The sequence below is a fragment of the Melanerpes formicivorus genome, unplaced genomic scaffold (assembly GCF_026170545.1).
Source record: "Melanerpes formicivorus ecotype bairdi unplaced genomic scaffold, bMelFor1.0.p_v2 SCAF_19, whole genome shotgun sequence".
NCBI lineage: Eukaryota > Metazoa > Chordata > Aves > Piciformes > Picidae > Melanerpes > Melanerpes formicivorus.
The window spans coordinates 15,144,309-15,161,742 of NW_027142371.1; the positions used below are offsets into that span (position 1 = coordinate 15,144,309).

General features: G+C 62.8%; 1 protein-coding gene across 2 annotated transcripts; it reads right to left on the reverse strand.

The window, feature by feature from the left end:
* Window positions 1–5,064: 5,064 nt before the first annotated feature.
* Window positions 5,065–17,272, reverse strand: ARFRP1 (ADP ribosylation factor related protein 1). Of its 2 annotated transcripts, none has more exons than XM_068150304.1 (8): window positions 17,181–17,272; window positions 15,381–15,480; window positions 13,643–13,730; window positions 12,661–12,743; window positions 12,156–12,237; window positions 11,647–11,717; window positions 8,864–8,964; window positions 5,065–5,923 (listed from the first exon to the last, which is right to left on the reverse strand). In XM_068150304.1, exons 2-8 carry the CDS (start codon window positions 15,471–15,473, stop codon window positions 5,836–5,838), a joined length of 606 nt encoding a protein of 201 aa, XP_068006405.1. In that variant the 5' UTR covers window positions 15,474–15,480; window positions 17,181–17,272; the 3' UTR covers window positions 5,065–5,835. The 2 variants fall into 2 exon arrangements, with proteins under 2 accessions (XP_068006405.1, XP_068006406.1); XM_068150305.1 differs by having other exon boundaries at window positions 15,381–15,474; window positions 17,181–17,230.
* Window positions 17,273–17,434: the final 162 nt, after the last annotated feature.

Genomic DNA, 17,434 nt, shown 5'->3' on the forward strand with positions numbered 1-17,434 from the left:
TCTGGAGTTCCTTGAGTCCACCCCCACCCTGCCCAGGCAGGGGCACCCTGAGCAGGGTGCACAGGATGGGGTCCAGCTGGGGGTTGAATGATTTGGGAGCTGGAGGCTCCACCAGGTCTCTGGGCAGGCTGTTGAGAGGCTGCTGGATGGAGGAAGGATCAGCAGTGCCTTTGTGGCTGGTAGGAAGCCAGTACCACCTCTGGGCAGGCACAGGGAGAAGGGATTGCTCCTGAGGTAGAGCTGGTAGTGAAGATCAGATGTTCCTCCAGCAGGGATTGGGGCTCAAGGAGAGGAGGCTTCACCCCATGCCTGCCTCAGCAAGTACAGAGAGCCCCAGAAGGGGTTGGGCTGGAAGGGACCTCCAAAGGTCACATCCTCCCCTGCAGCAGCTTGCTCACAGCCTTCTCCAGCCTCACCTTGCACAGCTCCAGCCATGAGGCCTCAGCTCCCTCCCTGGGCAACCTGCTGCAGGGTTCCAGCAGCCTCCTGGGGCACAACTTGCTCCTCACCTCCAATCTCAATCTGCTCTGCTCTCATTTCAAACCTCTGCCCCTGGTGCTGTCCCTGCAGGCCTTTGGGAGCAGTCCCTCTGCAGCCTGCTGGGAGCCCTTCAGCTGCTGGGAGCTGCTCTGAGCTCTGCCCAGAGCCTTCTCATTTTCCTGGGCTCCTCTGGAGCCTCTCCCTCAGCTCCAGGTCCTCGCTGTGCTGGTGGCTCCAGAGCTGGGCACAATGCTCCAGCTGAGGTCACACCAGAGCATCTCCTGCCTCATCCTCACGAGGGCTTTTGACAGCACATGGCACCCTGCCCATGGCAAAGGTGAGGCTGTGGGAAGGGTGAGACTGTGGCAAAGCCATCCTCAGAAAGCAGCCTGGGGAGCGTGGGAGGAGGATGCTGACATCACCACCTGGGAGGGGAGGCTTCGAGGCAGGCCAATGGGAAGGTGAAGGCAGGAGGAGACTCCTGCCTGCGGAAAGTCATGCTGTGTCCCGGACTGCCAGGCAGAATTCCACAGCTGCCTAAGACACTGCAACCCTTCCTGCCCTGCCTGTCCCCACTTGACAAGCACTTAGCCGCTGGAAGGAGCTGAGGTCATTTGTTCCCCGGTGACGCTGAGTGCTGTGCTCTCCACCGCGTTCTCCCTGCTCGTCCCTGATCTTATCTCCCTCGGCAAAGAAACCAGGTGGGAAAGAGACCAACTCGCTGCTCCCTTGCGTCGGGAAGCTCAAGCAGCGCTCCCCCCTGACTGCTGAGTGCCATCCAGCTGGGCAGCTGACGCTGCAGGAGAGCAGCAGCTCCTGGCAGCTGGGGCCAGAGCCTCCTTGGAGCGGCTTGGGATGCAAAAAGCTTTAGAACGTGCGTTGGGAAAGCGCTGGAAAGTCCCCAGCAGGGGCTGGGTTTACCAGAAGGGCAGCAAAACAACTCTTGAAAGGCTTTCAGGAGGACGAGAAGCAAAAGGCCAAGAGCAGTGCTGGAGGAAGGGCAGCAAACCAAAGAGCCTTGTGCCAGGCAGCAGGAATGTGGCAGGTGGGATTGCCAAGCACCTGCTCCAGGCCCTCCAGCAGCCTTTGTCCTGCCGAGCGCCTGGCAGCGCTCAGAGGCTCCTCCCGCGCCTCTCCACTGCCTCTCACCTCCCTAGAGCTGAGCCCAGCGCTGAGAGCCTGTGCCAGAAGGGGCTCTGGAGGGGGCAGCCAGCCTGCAGCCTGCCTCCTGGCAGGGCCACTCCAGCCTGCCTTTTGCTCAAGTGGCTTTTGAGAAGCCTACAAGCACCTGGAGCAAACTTCTCAGCTCCTGAAGGTGGTCCCAGGGCCGGTGGCAAGCTGGAGCCGTGGTGCTCCTGCTGGGAAAGGCTGGAGGAGCACAGGCAGAGCTGCAGGAGCTTCTCTTTCCCTGGGGCTGCTGCTGCCTGGGGCTGCCTGCCAGCTGCCAGCTCCACTCCTCAGATCCTTCTGAAAGGGACATTGGTCAAGATCTGGCACCAGCATCCCTGAGCTGCAGCCATGCAGCTGCTGGGCTTGGAGGTCATGGAGCCCAGCTCCTAACAAGGTGTTGGGTGAGAGCTTGGACTTGATGATCTCTGAGGTCTTTTCCAACCTTATTGATTCTATGATTTGCCCCAGCACTGCCAGGGCACCACCAGGGCACCACCAAGGCACAGCCCTCAGCACCACAGCCCCAGGGCTTTGAAACCCCTCCAGGGCTGGGGACTGCAGCACTGCCCTGGGCAGCCTGGGCCAGGCCTGGACAGCCCTCAAGGGGAAGAAGTTGTTCCTCATGGCCAACCTAAACCTCTCCTGGGGCAGTTTGAGGCTGTTTCCTCTTGTCATCTCTCCTGTTCCTTGAAAGAAGAGCCCAAGCCCCACCTGGCTCCAGCCTCCTCTCAGGGAGCTGCAGAGAGCCACAAGCTCTCCCTCAGCCTCCTTTGCTCCAGGCTGAGCACCCCCAGCTCCCTCAGCTGCTCCTCCCCAGCCCTGCTCTCCAGACCCTTCCCCAGCTTCATTGCTCCTCTCTGGAGCTGCTCAGCCCCTCAGGCAGGATCAGGCAGCCCCAGCAGGCTGTGCTGTAACTCAGTTATTCTCTTCCCATAGGTCCACAAGAAGTTGCCACCGGATGGCTACCACTGCAGGTCACACAGCACGCAGGAGCACCACAGGCTGGGCTGTTCTTCGGGAATGCTCTTGCCTCCTGCTGCCAGGAAGTGTTTGTGGGAGCAAGAACATTCCAGAGGGGTGAGAGAAGGCTGACCTGCTGCCAGCATGCTCATCAGCCCATGAGAGTGAGTGCCATGGCTGTTAGGCACTCAGCCCTACCTCAGTGCTGGAGGGAAAGGTGAATTGGTTTCACCTTGGGCAAACTGAGGACCTCTTGAGAGGCTGTAAAGAGGCCTGGGCAAACCAGGCCCAGCCACAACCCAGGGAGGCTGAACTCCTCTGAACTGCCCTCACTCTGGCTGGGGATGTGGCAGGGGAAGCTCATCTGCAATGCAAAAGGGTTTGGGGCAGAAGTCTGTGCTTCCTGTAAGGGCTGAAGCAAAGCAGGAGTCTGATCACTTATTGATTGACTTGATGGTCACAACACAATTATCAGCCACCAGCAGGTTGACTTAGACCCTCCCAGTGGGGACAGCTCCAGTAGGAGGTGTCCCTGCCCAGGGCAGGGGCTGGAACTGGATGACCTCTGAGGTCCCTCCCAACCCAACTCCCTCTGTGAGTCTCTGATCCCCCAGTGGAGCTTCTGCACTGCCTGCCCTCCCTTCCCAGAGTGCCTGGCCAGGTCACTTTGCTCCTGTTCCACTGCTCAGAGCAGGGCCTGAAGCTGCCCCAGCAGCAGCAGGAGGAGGAAGCCAGCAGTGCCCCTGGGCAGCCACTGACGACCACCCAGAGCAGACCAGACCCAAGCCCCCAGCTGCCTCAGCAGCACTCCACTGGCTCTGTGCCTCACCTGAAGGCGCTGCTCCTGCTCCAGGAGCCAGGGGAGGTCCAGGTCGTGCTGGCACAGCAAGATCTTCCCCTGGACCTGCCAGCTGCTGAAGCTGAGTGCCCTCATGCTGCAGCATGGGGGATGCAGCAGAGCAAGCCAGCAGCTGACATAGCTCCCTGCCAGGCTCCCCCAGCACCCAGGGAACCTTGCAGCAGCTTCAGGTGGGAAAATCTGAGTGTGAAACTCTGTCCTAACCTTTGGGAGCCAAGCAGCTGCACCCCTGTGCCCCACCACGCAGCTGCTGCTCACCCTGAGCTCAGCCTCTCCCTGCCAGTCTCTGTGGGCATCAGTGTGCTCTGCCTCCTGCCTGGCAGCTGATTCCCCTGGACTCTCCCAGCCCTGAGAACCTGCAACTGGGAAGTCAGAACTTCTGCTGCAGCTGAGGCCTCCTGCTGCTCTGTGCCACAGAGCCTTTGTGTCTAGGAACTTGTGACAAGACTGAGGCCAGCCAGGGACTCTTCACTGACCGTGGCACCTCGCAAGCTCCAAGCTCAGGGACTGCTGGTACCCCACTTCTGGCAGCAGCAGAGGGGCCTGGCCTCTCCCCTGACACTTTGCCTCCCTTTCTCCTGTCCCAGTGCTGCTGACAAGGAAGATTCTGCTTTCCCCTGGGCAATTGTTTCCACTGGCTCCATCTGCTCAGTGAGACAGCCCAGCTGCCCTCACACTCTGACCCACATGTGAGGGAGTGAGTTATCATCTCTCATCAGAAAGAAACCAAATCTGCCAGGAGCTGCATGCAGACAAGGCAGCAGGAAGTGTTTCAGCTGATGCCAAAGGACTCCTTGCTAAACAAAGCCTTCTGCTGACTGCTCAGAGCTGGAACAGAACTTGCAGCACAAGGACAGGGAGCTGTTGGAGCAGGGCCAGAGGAGGCCATGGCAGGGCTGGGAGCCCTCTGCTGTGAGCCAGGCTGAGGAGCTGGGGTTGTGCAGCCTGGAGAGGAGAAGGCTCCAGGGAGAGCTCCTGGTGGCCTTGCAGTGCTCAGAGGCTGAGCAGGAAGCTGGGGACAGACTTCTGAGCAGGGCCTGTTGGGACAGGCCAAGGGGAGATGGTTTGAACTCCAAGAGGGAGATTGAGGCTGGAGAGAAGAGAGAAATGTTTGGTGCTGAGGGTGGGGAGAGCCTGGCCCAGGCTGCCCAGGGAGCTGGGAGCTGCCCCATGCCTGGCACCACTGCAGCTCAGGCTGGCTGGGGCTGGGAGCAACAACCTGCTGTGGCTGGGGATGTCCCTGCTGGCTGCAGGGGTTGGGCTGGGTGACCTTTAAGGGTCCCTTCCAACTCAAAGCACTCTGTGGTTCCATGAATAATGTCCTCTCAGCTCTGTAAGCAAACAGCAGACATTGCTCAAGGCTGCCAGGACAAACTGAAACATGCAAAGGCCAACAGCCACTGCCAGAGCTCTGCACACTCCATGGGGAAGCAAGAGCTCTTGCTGGAAAGGGTGGGGGGAGCCCAGCAGAAGCAGCAGGCTGCAGGAGTGGCACTGCCTGGGACTTGCAGAGCTGCCTTCTGCTCTGCCCTGCACTGCCAGGCACCAGAGGGCTCAGCACTGTCTCCAAACATCACTTCTTTCAGCAGCAGAGGTCCAAAGAAGTAAGAAGCTTTATTGCAAAGTGATTTCTCCCTGCCTAGAGGTTCAGCTTTGGGCCTAGGAAGATCACAGAGGGCCTCACTTCACTCCACTTACAGAAGACACCAAGTACTGTTCTGACTGGAGAGCATTTACAAGGGAGAGGCTGGCAGCTGAGGCATGGACATGGAACCCACACCCTGCTGCTGCCCACCTAGAGTGAAGCACAGTGCAGATGTTGGCTTCCACATCTGCATTTACCACAGGTAAGAGCTGCAAGTCACCAGGTTGGCTGGAAATGGAGTGACAACCAACCTTCTCTCCCCCCTGGCACAACCAGCAGCACAACAGGGCCAGGCACAGCACCTGCAGCAGGCACAGGGCTGGAGCAGCCCCAGGTCTCCTCTGGGGGAGGAGGGACAGCCACTGCCCAGGCTCTCCCCTGCTCTCTCCCCCACACTGCTCCTGCAGGAGGCCCTTCCTGGCACTGACCTCCAGCCTCTTAGATTAACAACCCAAGGACCACAAAGCAACCCAGCAGAAGAGGAAGTCCTGAGCCCCTGCCAGCCTGGGGCTTGGCACTGGCTGCGTGCCCTCAGGCCAAGGAGCTTCCCACCCCCGGCCCTGCTGCCCCGGGCTCCTGGGGGCTTCCTTCAGGGGGAGAGAAAGGAAGGTTTGTCTCCAAGCTCAGGGAAGAGTCAGGTGTAAGAGGAGTCCAGCAGGCCCCTTCTTCAAAGGGAGCACAAAGGTGTGTGGGAGGAGACTGTGCAGGGCTGGGGCAGTCCTTAGGTGATGTCCTTCTGGCGCGGGGGGCGGCGGATGTTGCGCACCACGCACTTCACCATCCACTCGATGCCCTCCTGCACGCCCTTGCTGGGGAGACAGGCACCCGGGGGTCAGCACCCAGCCAGACAGCTGCCAGCACCCAGCACCCACCCAGACAGCAGCCAGCACCCACCCAGGCAGCTGCCAGCATCCACCCAGACAGCTGCCAGCACCCACCCAGACAGCTGCCAGCAGCCAGCACCCACCCAGACAGCAGCCAGCACCCACCCAGGCAGCTGCCAGCAGCCAGCACCCACCCAGAGAGCTGACAGCACCCAGCACCCACCCAGAGAGCTGACAGCACCCACCCAGACAGCTGCCAGCACCCAGCACCCACCCAGACAGCAGCCAGCACCCACCCAGGCAGCTGCCAGCATCCACCCAGACAGCTGCCAGCACCCACCCAGACAGCTGCCAGCAGCCAGCACCCACCCAGAGAGCTGACAGCACCCAGCCAGACAGCTGCCAGCACCCACCCAGACAGCTGCCAGCAGCCAGCACCCACCCAGAGAGCTGACAGCACCCAGCACCCACCCAGACAGCTGACAGCACCCAGACAGACAGCTGCCAGCACCCAGCACCCACCCAGCCAGCACCCAGCCCCCAGCCGCCCGCACCCGCCCCGCCAGGAGCACTCAGCACTGGGCAGGGACACATCCTGAGTCCTGTGTCCAGCTCTGGGCTCCTCAGGTTAGGAAGGAGGTTGAGCTGCTGGGAGGTGTCCAGAGAAGGGCAACAAAGCTGGGGAGGGGTCTGGGGCACAGCCCTGGGAGGAGAGGCTGAGGGAGCTGGGGTTGCTTAGCCTGGAGAGGAGGAGGCTCAGGGGAGACCTCATTGCTCTCTACAACTCCCTGCAGGGAGGTTGGAGCCAGGTGGGGGTTGGGCTCTTCTCCCAGGCAGCCAGCAGCAGAACAAGAGGACACAGTCTGAAGCTGTGCCAGGGGAGGTTCAGGCTGGAGGTGAGGAAGAAATTCTTCCCAGCAAGAGAGACTGGCCCTGGGGATGTGCTGCCCAGGGAGGTGGTGGAGTCCCCAGCCCTGGAGGTGTTTAAGAGCCTGGCTGAGGCCCTTGGAGCCATGGCTGAGCTGATCAGATGGTGCTGGGGGAGAGGCTGGACTGGATGATCTCAAAGGTCTTTTCCAACCTGGTTAATTCTGCTCTATTCTATCCAGCAGCCAGGCAGGAGCAGCCCCAGCACCAGCCAGGAGCACCTCAGCAGCCAGGCTCCTGCAGCCCCTCAGGAGGCTCTGCCCTGCAGCCTTTCACTGCCATCCCTGCTGGTGCCTCACACACACAGACCATGAGGAGCTGCTCTCCTCCTCCCCTTGGAAACTCCATCCTCTGTTTTCCTGCTGGCTGTGCACAGCTCCATCACATCTAGCCAGCAGCTCTGTGGAAAGCCTGGGAGGAACAAGCCTCAAGCCACTTGTCAGCTGCTCTGAGGTCAGCTTAGCTGCAAGCCTCAGGCTGGATCAAGTCTTCCACTCCTGGCTCCAGCTGTGTGCAGCCACCAGTGCTGGGGCTGCCAAGCCACCCTCTCACTGAGGTCTCCACAGCTGCCCAGCCACCACTTCCACCATCTCAGCTTCCTGAGCAACCTCCAGCTGAAATTCTGGAGGAAATTCCACAGAGATCAAAAATAGAAGTGGTTGGGAAATGCACTGCAGGAGGTCATCAGCTAAGCCTCCTCTCCAGACAGTGCTTAGCCATTGTTGTGGTCATTCCTCTGCTGATTGGCATCTCTGCCTCTCAGCAAGGCAGAAGGATTTTTCCCATGGTCTAAGAAGCTTTTTCTCATCCTTTGCTCAGCCTGGACAAAAGCAGAGGCTGTTTGTGAGAGTGAGAATAGAATCATGGAGTTGGTTTGGTTGGAGGGGAGCTTGAAGCTCCTGGAGCCCAAGCCTGACCCCAGCACTGCCAGGGCACCACCAAAGCACAGCCCTCAGCACCACAGCTCTGAAGCCCCTCCAGGGATGGGGACTGCACCACTGCCTGGGCAGCCTGGACAAGCTTGGGCAAACCTCCAGGAGAAGAAATTGTTCCTCATGGCCAACCTGAACCTGCCCTGGGCAGCTTAAGGTGATTTCCTCTTGTGCTCCTCTTCTCCAGGCTGAACACCCCCAGCTCCCTCAGCTGCTCCTCCCCAGGGCTGGTCTAGGTCACAGTGGGTGGCTGTGTAGCCCTGAGCCTCCCAAGCTGCATCCCAGACCACAGGTGTGCTGAGAACACTCAGGGAGTGCTGAGAACACTCAGGGAGTGCTGAGAACACTCAGGGAGTGCTGAGAACACTCAGGGAGTGCTGTGTGGTCTGCATAGCAAAGCTCTCCTGCAGGCCAGAGCAGCAGAGTGGCTCTGTGTGAGAAGGGATGAGAGAGGAGAAGCAGCAGCATCTCCACACCTCTCAGTCCTGCTGCTCTCAGCCAGGAGTAGAGAAGGGAAGGCTCTGGGCAGAGCTCAGAGCAGCTCCCAGCAGCTGAAGGGCTCCCAGCAGGCTGCAGAGGGACTGCTCCCAAAGGCCTGCAGGGACAGCACCAGGGGCAGTGGTCTGAAATGAGAGCAGAGCAGATTGAGATTGGAGGTGAGGAGCAAGTTGTGCCCCAGGAGGCTGCTGGAACCCTGCAGCAGGTTGCCCAGGGAGGGAGCTGAGGCCTCATGGCTGGAGCTGTGCAAGGTGAGGCTGGAGAAGGCTGTGAGCAAGCTGCTGCAGGGCAGGATGTCCCTGCTGAGGGCTGGGCTGGGTGAGCTCTGGAGAGCCCTTCTGACCCAAAGCATTTCAGGGCTCCCTGGTGTTTCACTCTGCTTCTTTCACAGGAAGGTTTTAGAGATGAAGTTACTGATCTGGTGCTAGTCCAGGATCCAGCAGGAAGCAGCTGCCAGTGCTGGGAAGGCAGCACAGCTCCTTCTCAGGGTGCTTAGATCTCACTGTGCTGCTCTGCCTGGGTGCCAGCTGCAGCTGTCCTGCTAACAGCCCCCCATGCCCACACTCACCCAGTCAGAGCAGAGCAGGCCTGGGTCAGGCAGTCTCTCTTCCCAATTTTGATGATGCAGTCACTGAAGGCTGTCTTGATGTCAGGGATTGAGAGGCAGGTCTGCAAGGGGAAGCAGAGGAGAGCTTCTTGTCTGTGCCAAAGGAGGTGGGGACCTCCTGCCACCCCCAGAGCTCAGACTCCCTCAGGGTGGCACCACCCTGCCTGGCCAGAGCCACCTGCACCACCTGCAGGCCTCTGTCACCACCCCACAGCACTCCAGGCTCTGGAGAACAGCTTCTGGGAGCAGCAGCTGAGGGAACTGGAGTGGTTCAAGCTGGAGGAGGCTCAGAGGAGGCTCAGAGGAGACCTTCTGACTCTCTACAAGACCCTGAAAGGAGGCTGGAGTGAGGTGGGGCTGGGCTCTTCTCCCAGGGAACAGGACAAGAGGTAAAGGCCTCAAGTTGCCCCAGGGGAGGTCTAGGCTGGATGTGAGAACCAACTTCTGAGGGTCCCAACACGGTTTGGGGTGGAAGGGACTTTAAAGATCCTTCAGTTCCAAGCTCCCTGCCATGGGCAGGGACACTTGGCACTACACCAGGCTGCTCAAGGCCTCATCCAGCCTTCCCTTCACTGGAAGGGCTCCCAAGCAGTGGTGCAGGCTCCCAGGGAGACTGCTGGATCCCCATCCCTGGAGGTGCTCCAAAGAGGCAGAGAAGTGGTGCTGAGGAGCATGGCTGACATCCAGACTTGGTGGAGTTAAGGAAGGGTTGGAGTGGATGAGCTTCAAAGGCTCTGCCAGCCCAGCTGCCTCTGAGATGCTGGCTGGAATCTCCTCACTTCCCCCCTGGGCTGCAGCAGTGACAGAGGAGAGGGGGGAACACCACTGAGCCATCAGCTCAGAGGAGCTCTGCTGGAGTGCTCAAGAGGAAGCCACAAGCAGGGCTCTGGTCTGACAGCAGGGGTGAGGCAGATCAGCCACCAAGGAGGAGCAGCTCAGCTTCTCATGCTTGGGAGCATGGCAGCCTCAGCTCCCAGGTTCCCCTTCTTCTCCACCTCCCTGTCTGCATCACTGAATGCTTCCTTACAGCTGTTTAGTCTCCCAGCTGAAGCCACAGCAACCACAAGCCCAGCAGGGAAGCTGTGATCCCACCAGCAAGGGAGCCTCACAGCAGCAGAGGCCCAGCTGACCTCCCTGAGGGGATGGTCTGCAGCAGAGAGCTGAGGGGAGCTCAGCCAGCAGCAGCCCAGCAGCCCCAGGGGACTGCCTGCAGAGAGCTGCCCAGAGGCAGGAGAGTTCCTGCTCTGATTCCCCAACCCCCCACCCCAGCTCAGGCAGGAGCCCTGCCTCAGGCTCACACTGCTGAGTGCCTGCAGAGTCTTGTGCCCACCCAGAGAGCTCTGGGGTGCTGCACAGGGAAGTGCAGCCAAGGCCTCTGCAAAGCCAAAGGGACCCCTGGGGAATCCTCCACTGCTTCCTCCAAGGGCCTGGCTGAGGCAGGTGCAAAGGTCAGGGGAAGGAGCTGGGAAGGATTTGCCTGCTTCAGAACTGCTCCTTGCTGGTCACAGCTGCCAGGGCTGAGCCTCCAGGCTCCACTGCAGGGCTCTGGCTCCATCTAGAGAGCCAAACTCCAACTGCAGGAGTGGGGCTGCAGGCTCAGGGCATGTGGGAAGCACCAGGGGCTGTGGAATGGTTTAGGTTGGAAAGGACCTCAGAGATCCTCTGCTCCAACCTCCCCCACCGTGGGCAGGAGGAATCTCAGCCTGGCTTGGCTGCTCAAGGCCTCATCCAGCCCCAGGGAGGAGGCCTGCACACCCTCCCTGGGCAGCCTCTCCAGGTCCCAGCCACCTGAGCATTCTCTTGCCCTTTCTCCCATGCCAGGCCCGAGGAGGGCAGCCCTGGCTGTGCCACCTCAGCTGTCCCCTGCAGCAGCCACTGCCTTGGCAAAGGGAGAGCTGTGCAGCTCTGGCTGTGCCAGGGGGAGTCCAAGCTCAGCTCTCAGGAAGCAGCACCCCTGCAGCCAGGGCTGGAATGCTGGAGGACAAACACTGCTGCACTCAGCAGATCTTATCTGGTTCAGGGGAAAGGATGCTGCTCTTGCATCATCTGTTAGGGGAGCAGCTGTGAGTGGTGCAGCAGCATAAACAAAGGGCACCAAACCTCTGGGGGGCTCTGACTAAACAGGAAAAACCAGCACCAAGGGTCAGGGAATACCTGGGGGGAAGGGCCTCTCAAGCTCACCCAGTCCAAGCCCCTGCAGCCCCCAGGGACAGCCCCAGCCAGAGCAGGCTGCTCCCAGCCCCAGCCAGCCTCAGCTGCAGTGGTGCCAGGGAGGGGGCAGCTCCCAGCTCCCTGGGCAGCCTGGGCCAGGCTCTCCCCACCCTCAGGGCTGAATATTTCTTCCTTCTCTCCAGGATAAAGCTTTGAGTTCAAACCATCTCCCCTTGGCCTGTCCCAACAGGCCCTGCTCAGCAGTCTGTCCCCAGCTTCCTGCTCAGCCTCTTTGAGCCCTGCAAGGCCACCAGGAGCTCTCCCTGGAGCCTTCCCCAGGCTGAACAACCCCAGACACCAAGTCACAGGACAGGAAAAACCTGCCCCAGCTACAGAGTCTGCTCTGTTTGCATCCCAGGTTCAAAGCACCCAGCTGGGTGCAGCTGCAGTTGATGCCACTGGAAAAGGGCTGGAGGAGACAAACCAAGCCTAGGAGCAGAGCTCAGGCCAGAGAAACAAGGCTGAGGTGAGGGCAGAGCTCACCTCTCCAAGGCTCACTTGCTGGCCTGGGAAGGACACCTGCACAAGCTCACCTCCACATCCTGCTTGTTGGCTAACACCAGAATGGGAACTCCCTCCAGGGCTTCACTGGTGATCATCTTCTCTGCAAGAACAAGAAGGAAACCAGAGGCTTAGCCAGCTCTGGGAGGTGAAGCTGTGCAGATGCCTGAGACAGGAGAGCTGGACCCAGGGGTGAGGCAAGGAGGTCTCCCCCCAGGGTTTCCTTTGACAGAACCCTTTGGGGCTGTTTTCTTCACAGAGTTTGTTTCTGAGCCACATGCAGGCCACAAAGGATCACTGAGGAGCCAAATACAGAATGAGGAACTAAAGGATCCAAAGCCATGAGCAGAGCACAGCCTCCAGACCACTACAGGCAAAGACAAACCCCAGGGCAGACAGACTGCAGCAAAGGAAGTGCAAAAGCCTCCAGGTGTCCTCACACAGCTCACTCCCAGGGCACAGGAAGAGATCTGGCAGTGGGGAGAGAAGAGGGCCACAATCCACCCCAAACCTCCCAGCAGGGGTGAGGGAAGGTGCTCACCAAAAGCTCTTTTAGACTCTGAGAGCCTCTCCTCATCAGTGGAGTCAATGACATAGATCACTCCATGAGACTCAGCATAGTACTGAGAGGGAAGCACAGAGAAGAGTCAGCAAATCCACCCAGAGCCAAATCCACCCAGAGCCAAATCCATCCCCACAGCAAATCCACCCAGAGCCAAATCCACCCAGAGCCAAATCCATCCCCAGAACCAAACCCACCCAGAGGCAAATCCACCCCCAGCAAATCCACCCCCCCAGGACTCTTTGCTCCTCTCCCTGGTTGCTGTTCCATGTGGAAATCAAGCAGCCAGCAGCAGTTGCTCCCTGGAGCTGTGCAGGGTGAGGCTGGCCAAGGCTGTGGGCAGGCTGCTGCAGGGCAGGGTGTCCCTGCTGAGGGCAGGGGTGCCCTGGGTGACCTTTGGAGCTCCCTCCCAACCCCAACCACCTTAGGAATCTATCCCAAGAGGCAAAGAGAGGTCTGAAAGGAAGTGAAACCCATCTCCAACCTTGTCCCAGAGGGCCTGGAGCTCCTCCTGGCCACCCAGGTCCCAGAACATGAGGCGAGTTTTGCCAACATCAATAGTTCCAACTGGGGAGAGAGGCAGAGGAGAGGAAGTGTTCCCCAGGGCTCTGGAAGCAGAGCCACAGCAGGGCAAGGGGCAGAGCCAGGGCCAGCCAGCTCAGGCTCTGAGTGCAGCACTCCAGGGGGACACTGGGCTTGACAGCCTCGGGGGCTGTTAATTCCCAGCCTAGGAGACCCTGGTTTAGTCTCTTGCAAAGGAGGTGAGGAGCTGGGAGGCAAAACCTCTGCTTCCAGAACTGGGGACAGGCTGGGAGCACTGGGGCTGCTCTGCCTGGAGAGGGGAAGGCTCCAGGGAGACCAGGGAGCAGCCCCCAGGAGCTGAAGGGAGCTAGAGGAGAGCTAGGGAGGGACTTTGGCCAAGGGCTGGGAGGGACAGAGTGAGAGGGAATGAGCTGGGAGAGAGCAGACTGGGACTGGAGAGGAGGAAGGAATGCTGCCCAGGGAGGCTGGGGAGAGCCTGGCACAGGCTGCCCAGGGAGGCTGGGGAGAGCCTGGCACAGGCTGCCCAGGGAGGCTGGGGAGAGCCTGGCACAGGCTGCCCAGGGAGGCTGGGGAGAGCCTGGCACAGGCTGCCCAGGGAGGCTGGGGAGAGCCTGGCACAGGCTGCCCAGGGAGGCTGGGGAGAGCCTGGCACAGGCTGCCCAGGGAGGCTGTGGCTGCCCCCTGCCTGGAGGTGCTCAGGGCCAGGCTGGATGAGGCCCTGAGCAGCCTGGGCTGGGGGAGGGGTCCCTGCCCAGGGCAGGGGGCTGGGGCTGGAGGAGCTTTAAGATCCCTCCCAGCCCAAAGCCATCCTAGCAGTCTGGGACTTTATTTGTGCCCTTGGCAGCTCTGAGAGGGGTCAGAGAGGCAGCAGCTGCTGTGGAGCTGTGCAGGGAGGCTGCCAGCCCTGCCCCAGCTGGACTCACTGTTCAGGCCAACAGTGGTGGTGATCTTGGCCAGGCTCATCCCCTTGTAGCTCTTGTTGAACCGAGTTTTGGTCTGCTCCAGGAAGGTCTGGGAGAGGGACAGCAGAGCAGTGGTCACTCCAACAGGTCCCCAGCTGCAGCCCCCCCAGCCAGAGCTGCAGCCCCCCCAGCCAGAGCTGCAGCCCCCTCACCCAGATCTGCAGCCCCCCTCACCCAGAGCTGCAGCCCCCCCAGCCAGAGCTGCAGCCCCCCCACCCAGAGCTGCAGCCCCCCCAGCCAGAGCTGCAGCCCCCCCAGCCAGATCTGCAGCCCCCCTCACCCAGAGCTGCAGCCCCCCAGCCAGAGCTGCAGCCCCCCCACCCAGAGCTGCAGCCCCCCCCCACCCAGATCTGCAGCCCCCCCCCACCCAGAGCTGCAGCCCCCCCAGCCAGAGCTGCAGCCCCCCTCACCCAGAGCTGCAGCCCCCCACCCAGAGCTGCAGCCCCCCCCACCCAGATCTGCAGCCCCCCCCACCCAGAGCTGCAGCCCCCCTCACCCAGAGCTGCAGCCCCCCTCACCCAGAGCTGCAGCCCCCCCCTCACCCAGAGCTGCAGCCCCCCAGCCAGAGCTGCAGCCCCCCTCACCCAGAGCTGCAGCCCCCCCACCCAGAGCTGCAGCCCCCCCAGCCAGAGCTGCAGCCCCCTCACCCAGAGCTGCAGCCCCCCCAGCCAGAGCTGCAGCCCCCCTCACCCAGAGCTGCAGCCCCCTCACCCAGAGCTGCAGCCCCCCACCCAGAGCTGCAGCCCCCCCAGCCAGAGCTGCAGCCCCCCTCACCCAGAGCTGCAGCCCCCCACCCAGAGCTGCAGCCCCCCCTCACCCAGAGCTGCAGCCCCCCCAGCCAGAGCTGCAGCCCCCTCACCCAGATCTGCAGCCCCCCTCACCCAGAGCTGCAGCCCCCCCAGCCAGAGCTGCAGCCCCCCCAGCCAGATCTGCAGCCCCCCTCACCCAGAGCTGCAGCCCCCCCAGCCAGAGCTGCAGCCCCCCCAGCCAGAGCTGCAGCCCCCTCACCCAGAGCTGCAGCCCCCCCAGCCAGAGCTGCAGCCCCCCCCAGCCAGAGCTGCAGCCCCCCTCACCCAGAGCTGCAGCCCCCCCTCACCCAGAGCTGCAGCCCCCCCAGCCAGAGCTGCAGCCCCCCCAGCCAGATCTGCAGCCCCCCTCACCCAGAGCTGCAGCCCCCCTCACCCAGAGCTGCAGCCCCCCTCACCCAGAGCTGCAGCCCCCCCACCCAGAGCTGCAGCCCCCCCTCACCCAGAGCTGCAGCCCCCCCAGCCAGATCTGCAGCCCCCCTCACCCAGAGCTGCAGCCCCCCCCCTCACCCAGAGCTGCAGCCCCCCCCCTCACCCAGAGCTGCAGCCCCCCCAGCCAGAGCTGCAGCCCCCCAGCCAGAGCTGCAGCCCCCCTCACCCAGAGCTGCAGCCCCCTCACCCAGAGCTGCCTTCCCCCTGCTGCAGCCCCCTCCTCCCAGCAGGCCCCAGCCTTGGCACAAAGGCCTCTGCTGCTTCAGCAAGGCAAGGAGGGGTCAGAGGTGGCTGCCCAAGCCCTCAGCACAGCTCTGAGAGCTGCTGCCCAGCTCAGGCACGAGGCCAGAGCTGCCCCCCCGGTGTGGCATCACTGCAGCCCCACAGCACTGAGCTGCCTGCTGGCTGTGCTGCCTGGGGAGGATGCCTGCAGTCCCCTGTGGCCTCCCCACAGCACTCACAGTTTTGCCAGCATTGTCCAAGCCGAGGATCAGGATGCAGTACTCATCCCTCTGGAACATGTACTTGTAGAGGCCAGACAGCAGGGTGTACATCCTGCTCCTGCAAGGGCACCAGGCAGCCTGCAGCAGACAGCTCACCCCCACAGGGCCCCAGCCCAGGCTCTCCCCAGCCCCAGGTGGAGAAGTCACCGAATCCAAGGGCTGGGAGAGATCCACCCAGAGTGTGGAGTCCAGGCCAGCACTGCCAGGCCACCACCAAACCCTCAGCACCACAGCTCCATGGCTCTGGAGACTACCCAAGGGTGGAGGCTGCACCACTGGGCAGAAGTTGTTCCTCCCCTGGGGCAACCTGAGCCTCCCCTGGGGCAACCTGAGGCCACTTCCTCTCCCCCTGTTGCTTCTTCCCTGGGAGAAGCCAACCCCCACCTGGCTCCAGCCTCCTTGCAGGGAGCTGCAGGGAGCCAGACAGGGGCAGGAGGGCAGAGGGCTCCTGGCCAGGGGTCAGGGTGGTGGCAGCCTCGGTGCTCAGCTGAGTGCAGCTCCTCCTCAGGGCAGGCAAAGCCCTCAGCCTGAGCCGACCCTTGCCCAGTGGCAATCTCCTGGTGTGACTCCCACCGGAGGGGTTCTGCCTCCTGAAGTGCCAGGAAGGGGAGGGAGGGCAGCTGCCAAGGCAGGGGCAGCAGAGCCACACTCAGGACAAAGCAACAGCTCCCGAGGGGCCCTGGGGGTCTGCCGGGGGGGTTGCACAGCCCCAGCAGGGATCCACTGCGGGTCAGGGAGTGCTGGCACCGAGGGCCAGAGCTGGCTCCCAGAGCACTGCAACAGCTCTGCCCTTTGAGCGGGCGAGAAGCCAAGCTCCAGGCAAAGGCTCCGCGGGGCAGCAGCCTGTGAGCAGCCTGCGGAGAAGCAATGGCTCTGGAGTCAAACAGCGGCGCCGAGAGCGGCGGAGAGGCCACAGCAGGCAGTGCCCAGCCCGGGGCACCGCGGGCGCGGAGAGGGCACCCCGGGGCACAGACAGGGCACCTCGGGGCGCGGACAGGGCACCTCGGGGCACGGACAGGGCACCTCGGGGCACGCACAGGGCACCTCGGGGCACGCACAGGGCACCGCGGGGCACGGACAGGGCACCTCGGGTGAGGACAGGGCACCGCGGGGCGCGGACAGGGCACCTCGGGGCGCGGACAGGGCACCGCGGGGCGCGGACAGGGCACCTCGGGGCGCGGACAGGGCACCTCGGGGCACGCACAGGGCACCTCGGGGCACGCACAGGGCACCGCGGGGCACGGACAGGGCACCTCGGGGCGCGGACAGGGCACCGCGGGGCGCGGACAGGGCACCTCGGGGCGCGGACAGGGCACCTCGGGGCACGCACAGGGCACCTCGGGGCACGGACAGGGCACCTCGGGGCACGCACAGGGCACCTCGGGGCGCGGGGCTCTGCCGCAGAGCCAGGGGCTCCCTCCACCTCCAGGCCGCCCCCGGGAAGGCCTCAGGCTAGGGACACCCCCCCAGGCCTGCTGCCCTTGCAAGGGATCCCAGGCGTGCTCAAGCAGCAGCCGCAGGAGATCCCTCCCGTGCCACAGGCTGGCAGGGCGCAGGGGCACAGCAGCGCTCGCCGCCGCCGCCGCCTCCCCCTCACAGCCGGAGCAGAGTCCGAGGCCGGGCCGGGCCGGACCGGACGGGCAGCACCTCGCAGGCCCGTCCCGAGCCCAGCCGTTCTTCACGGCCCCGCTCCACGGCTTCTGCTCGTCCCCGAGCACAGACGGCGGAAGGCAGAGCCCGACACCCGCGGCCTCTCACCGGATCCCGTAGCGGCGTCCCGCCGCAGCCCCTCAGCGCTGCCCGCCGGCCCCGGCCGCCGGCGCCATCGCGCGCGGCGCGCTCTGGGAAAGGTAGTTCTGGTGCCGCCGCGGCCCGGGCCGGGGCCGGCGGGAGGACTGCAACTCCCAGAGTGCTTCGCGCCACGGCGCGCCGTGAGAGCCCCTGGCCCCGGCGCATCACCGGGGGCGGTGTCGCTGCTGAATGGCGCAATGCGGTTGGCCAGACAAACCGGA

What these genes read in the sequence shown, in the direction of transcription:
- ARFRP1 (XM_068150304.1), bottom strand. Translation starts at nt 15,473, where the DNA reads ATGTACACCCTGCTGTCTGGCCTCTACAAGTACATGTTCCAGAGGGAT. An exon ending in TGGACAATGCTGGCAAAACT is followed by an intron (nt 13,731 to 15,380) that starts GTGAGTGCTGTG and finishes TCCCTCTCCCAG; the next exon opens with ACCTTCCTGGAGCAGACCAA. An exon ending in TCCAGGCCCTCTGGGACAAG is followed by an intron (nt 12,238 to 12,660) that starts GTTGGAGATGGG and finishes CTTCCCTCTCAG; the next exon opens with TACTATGCTGAGTCTCATGG.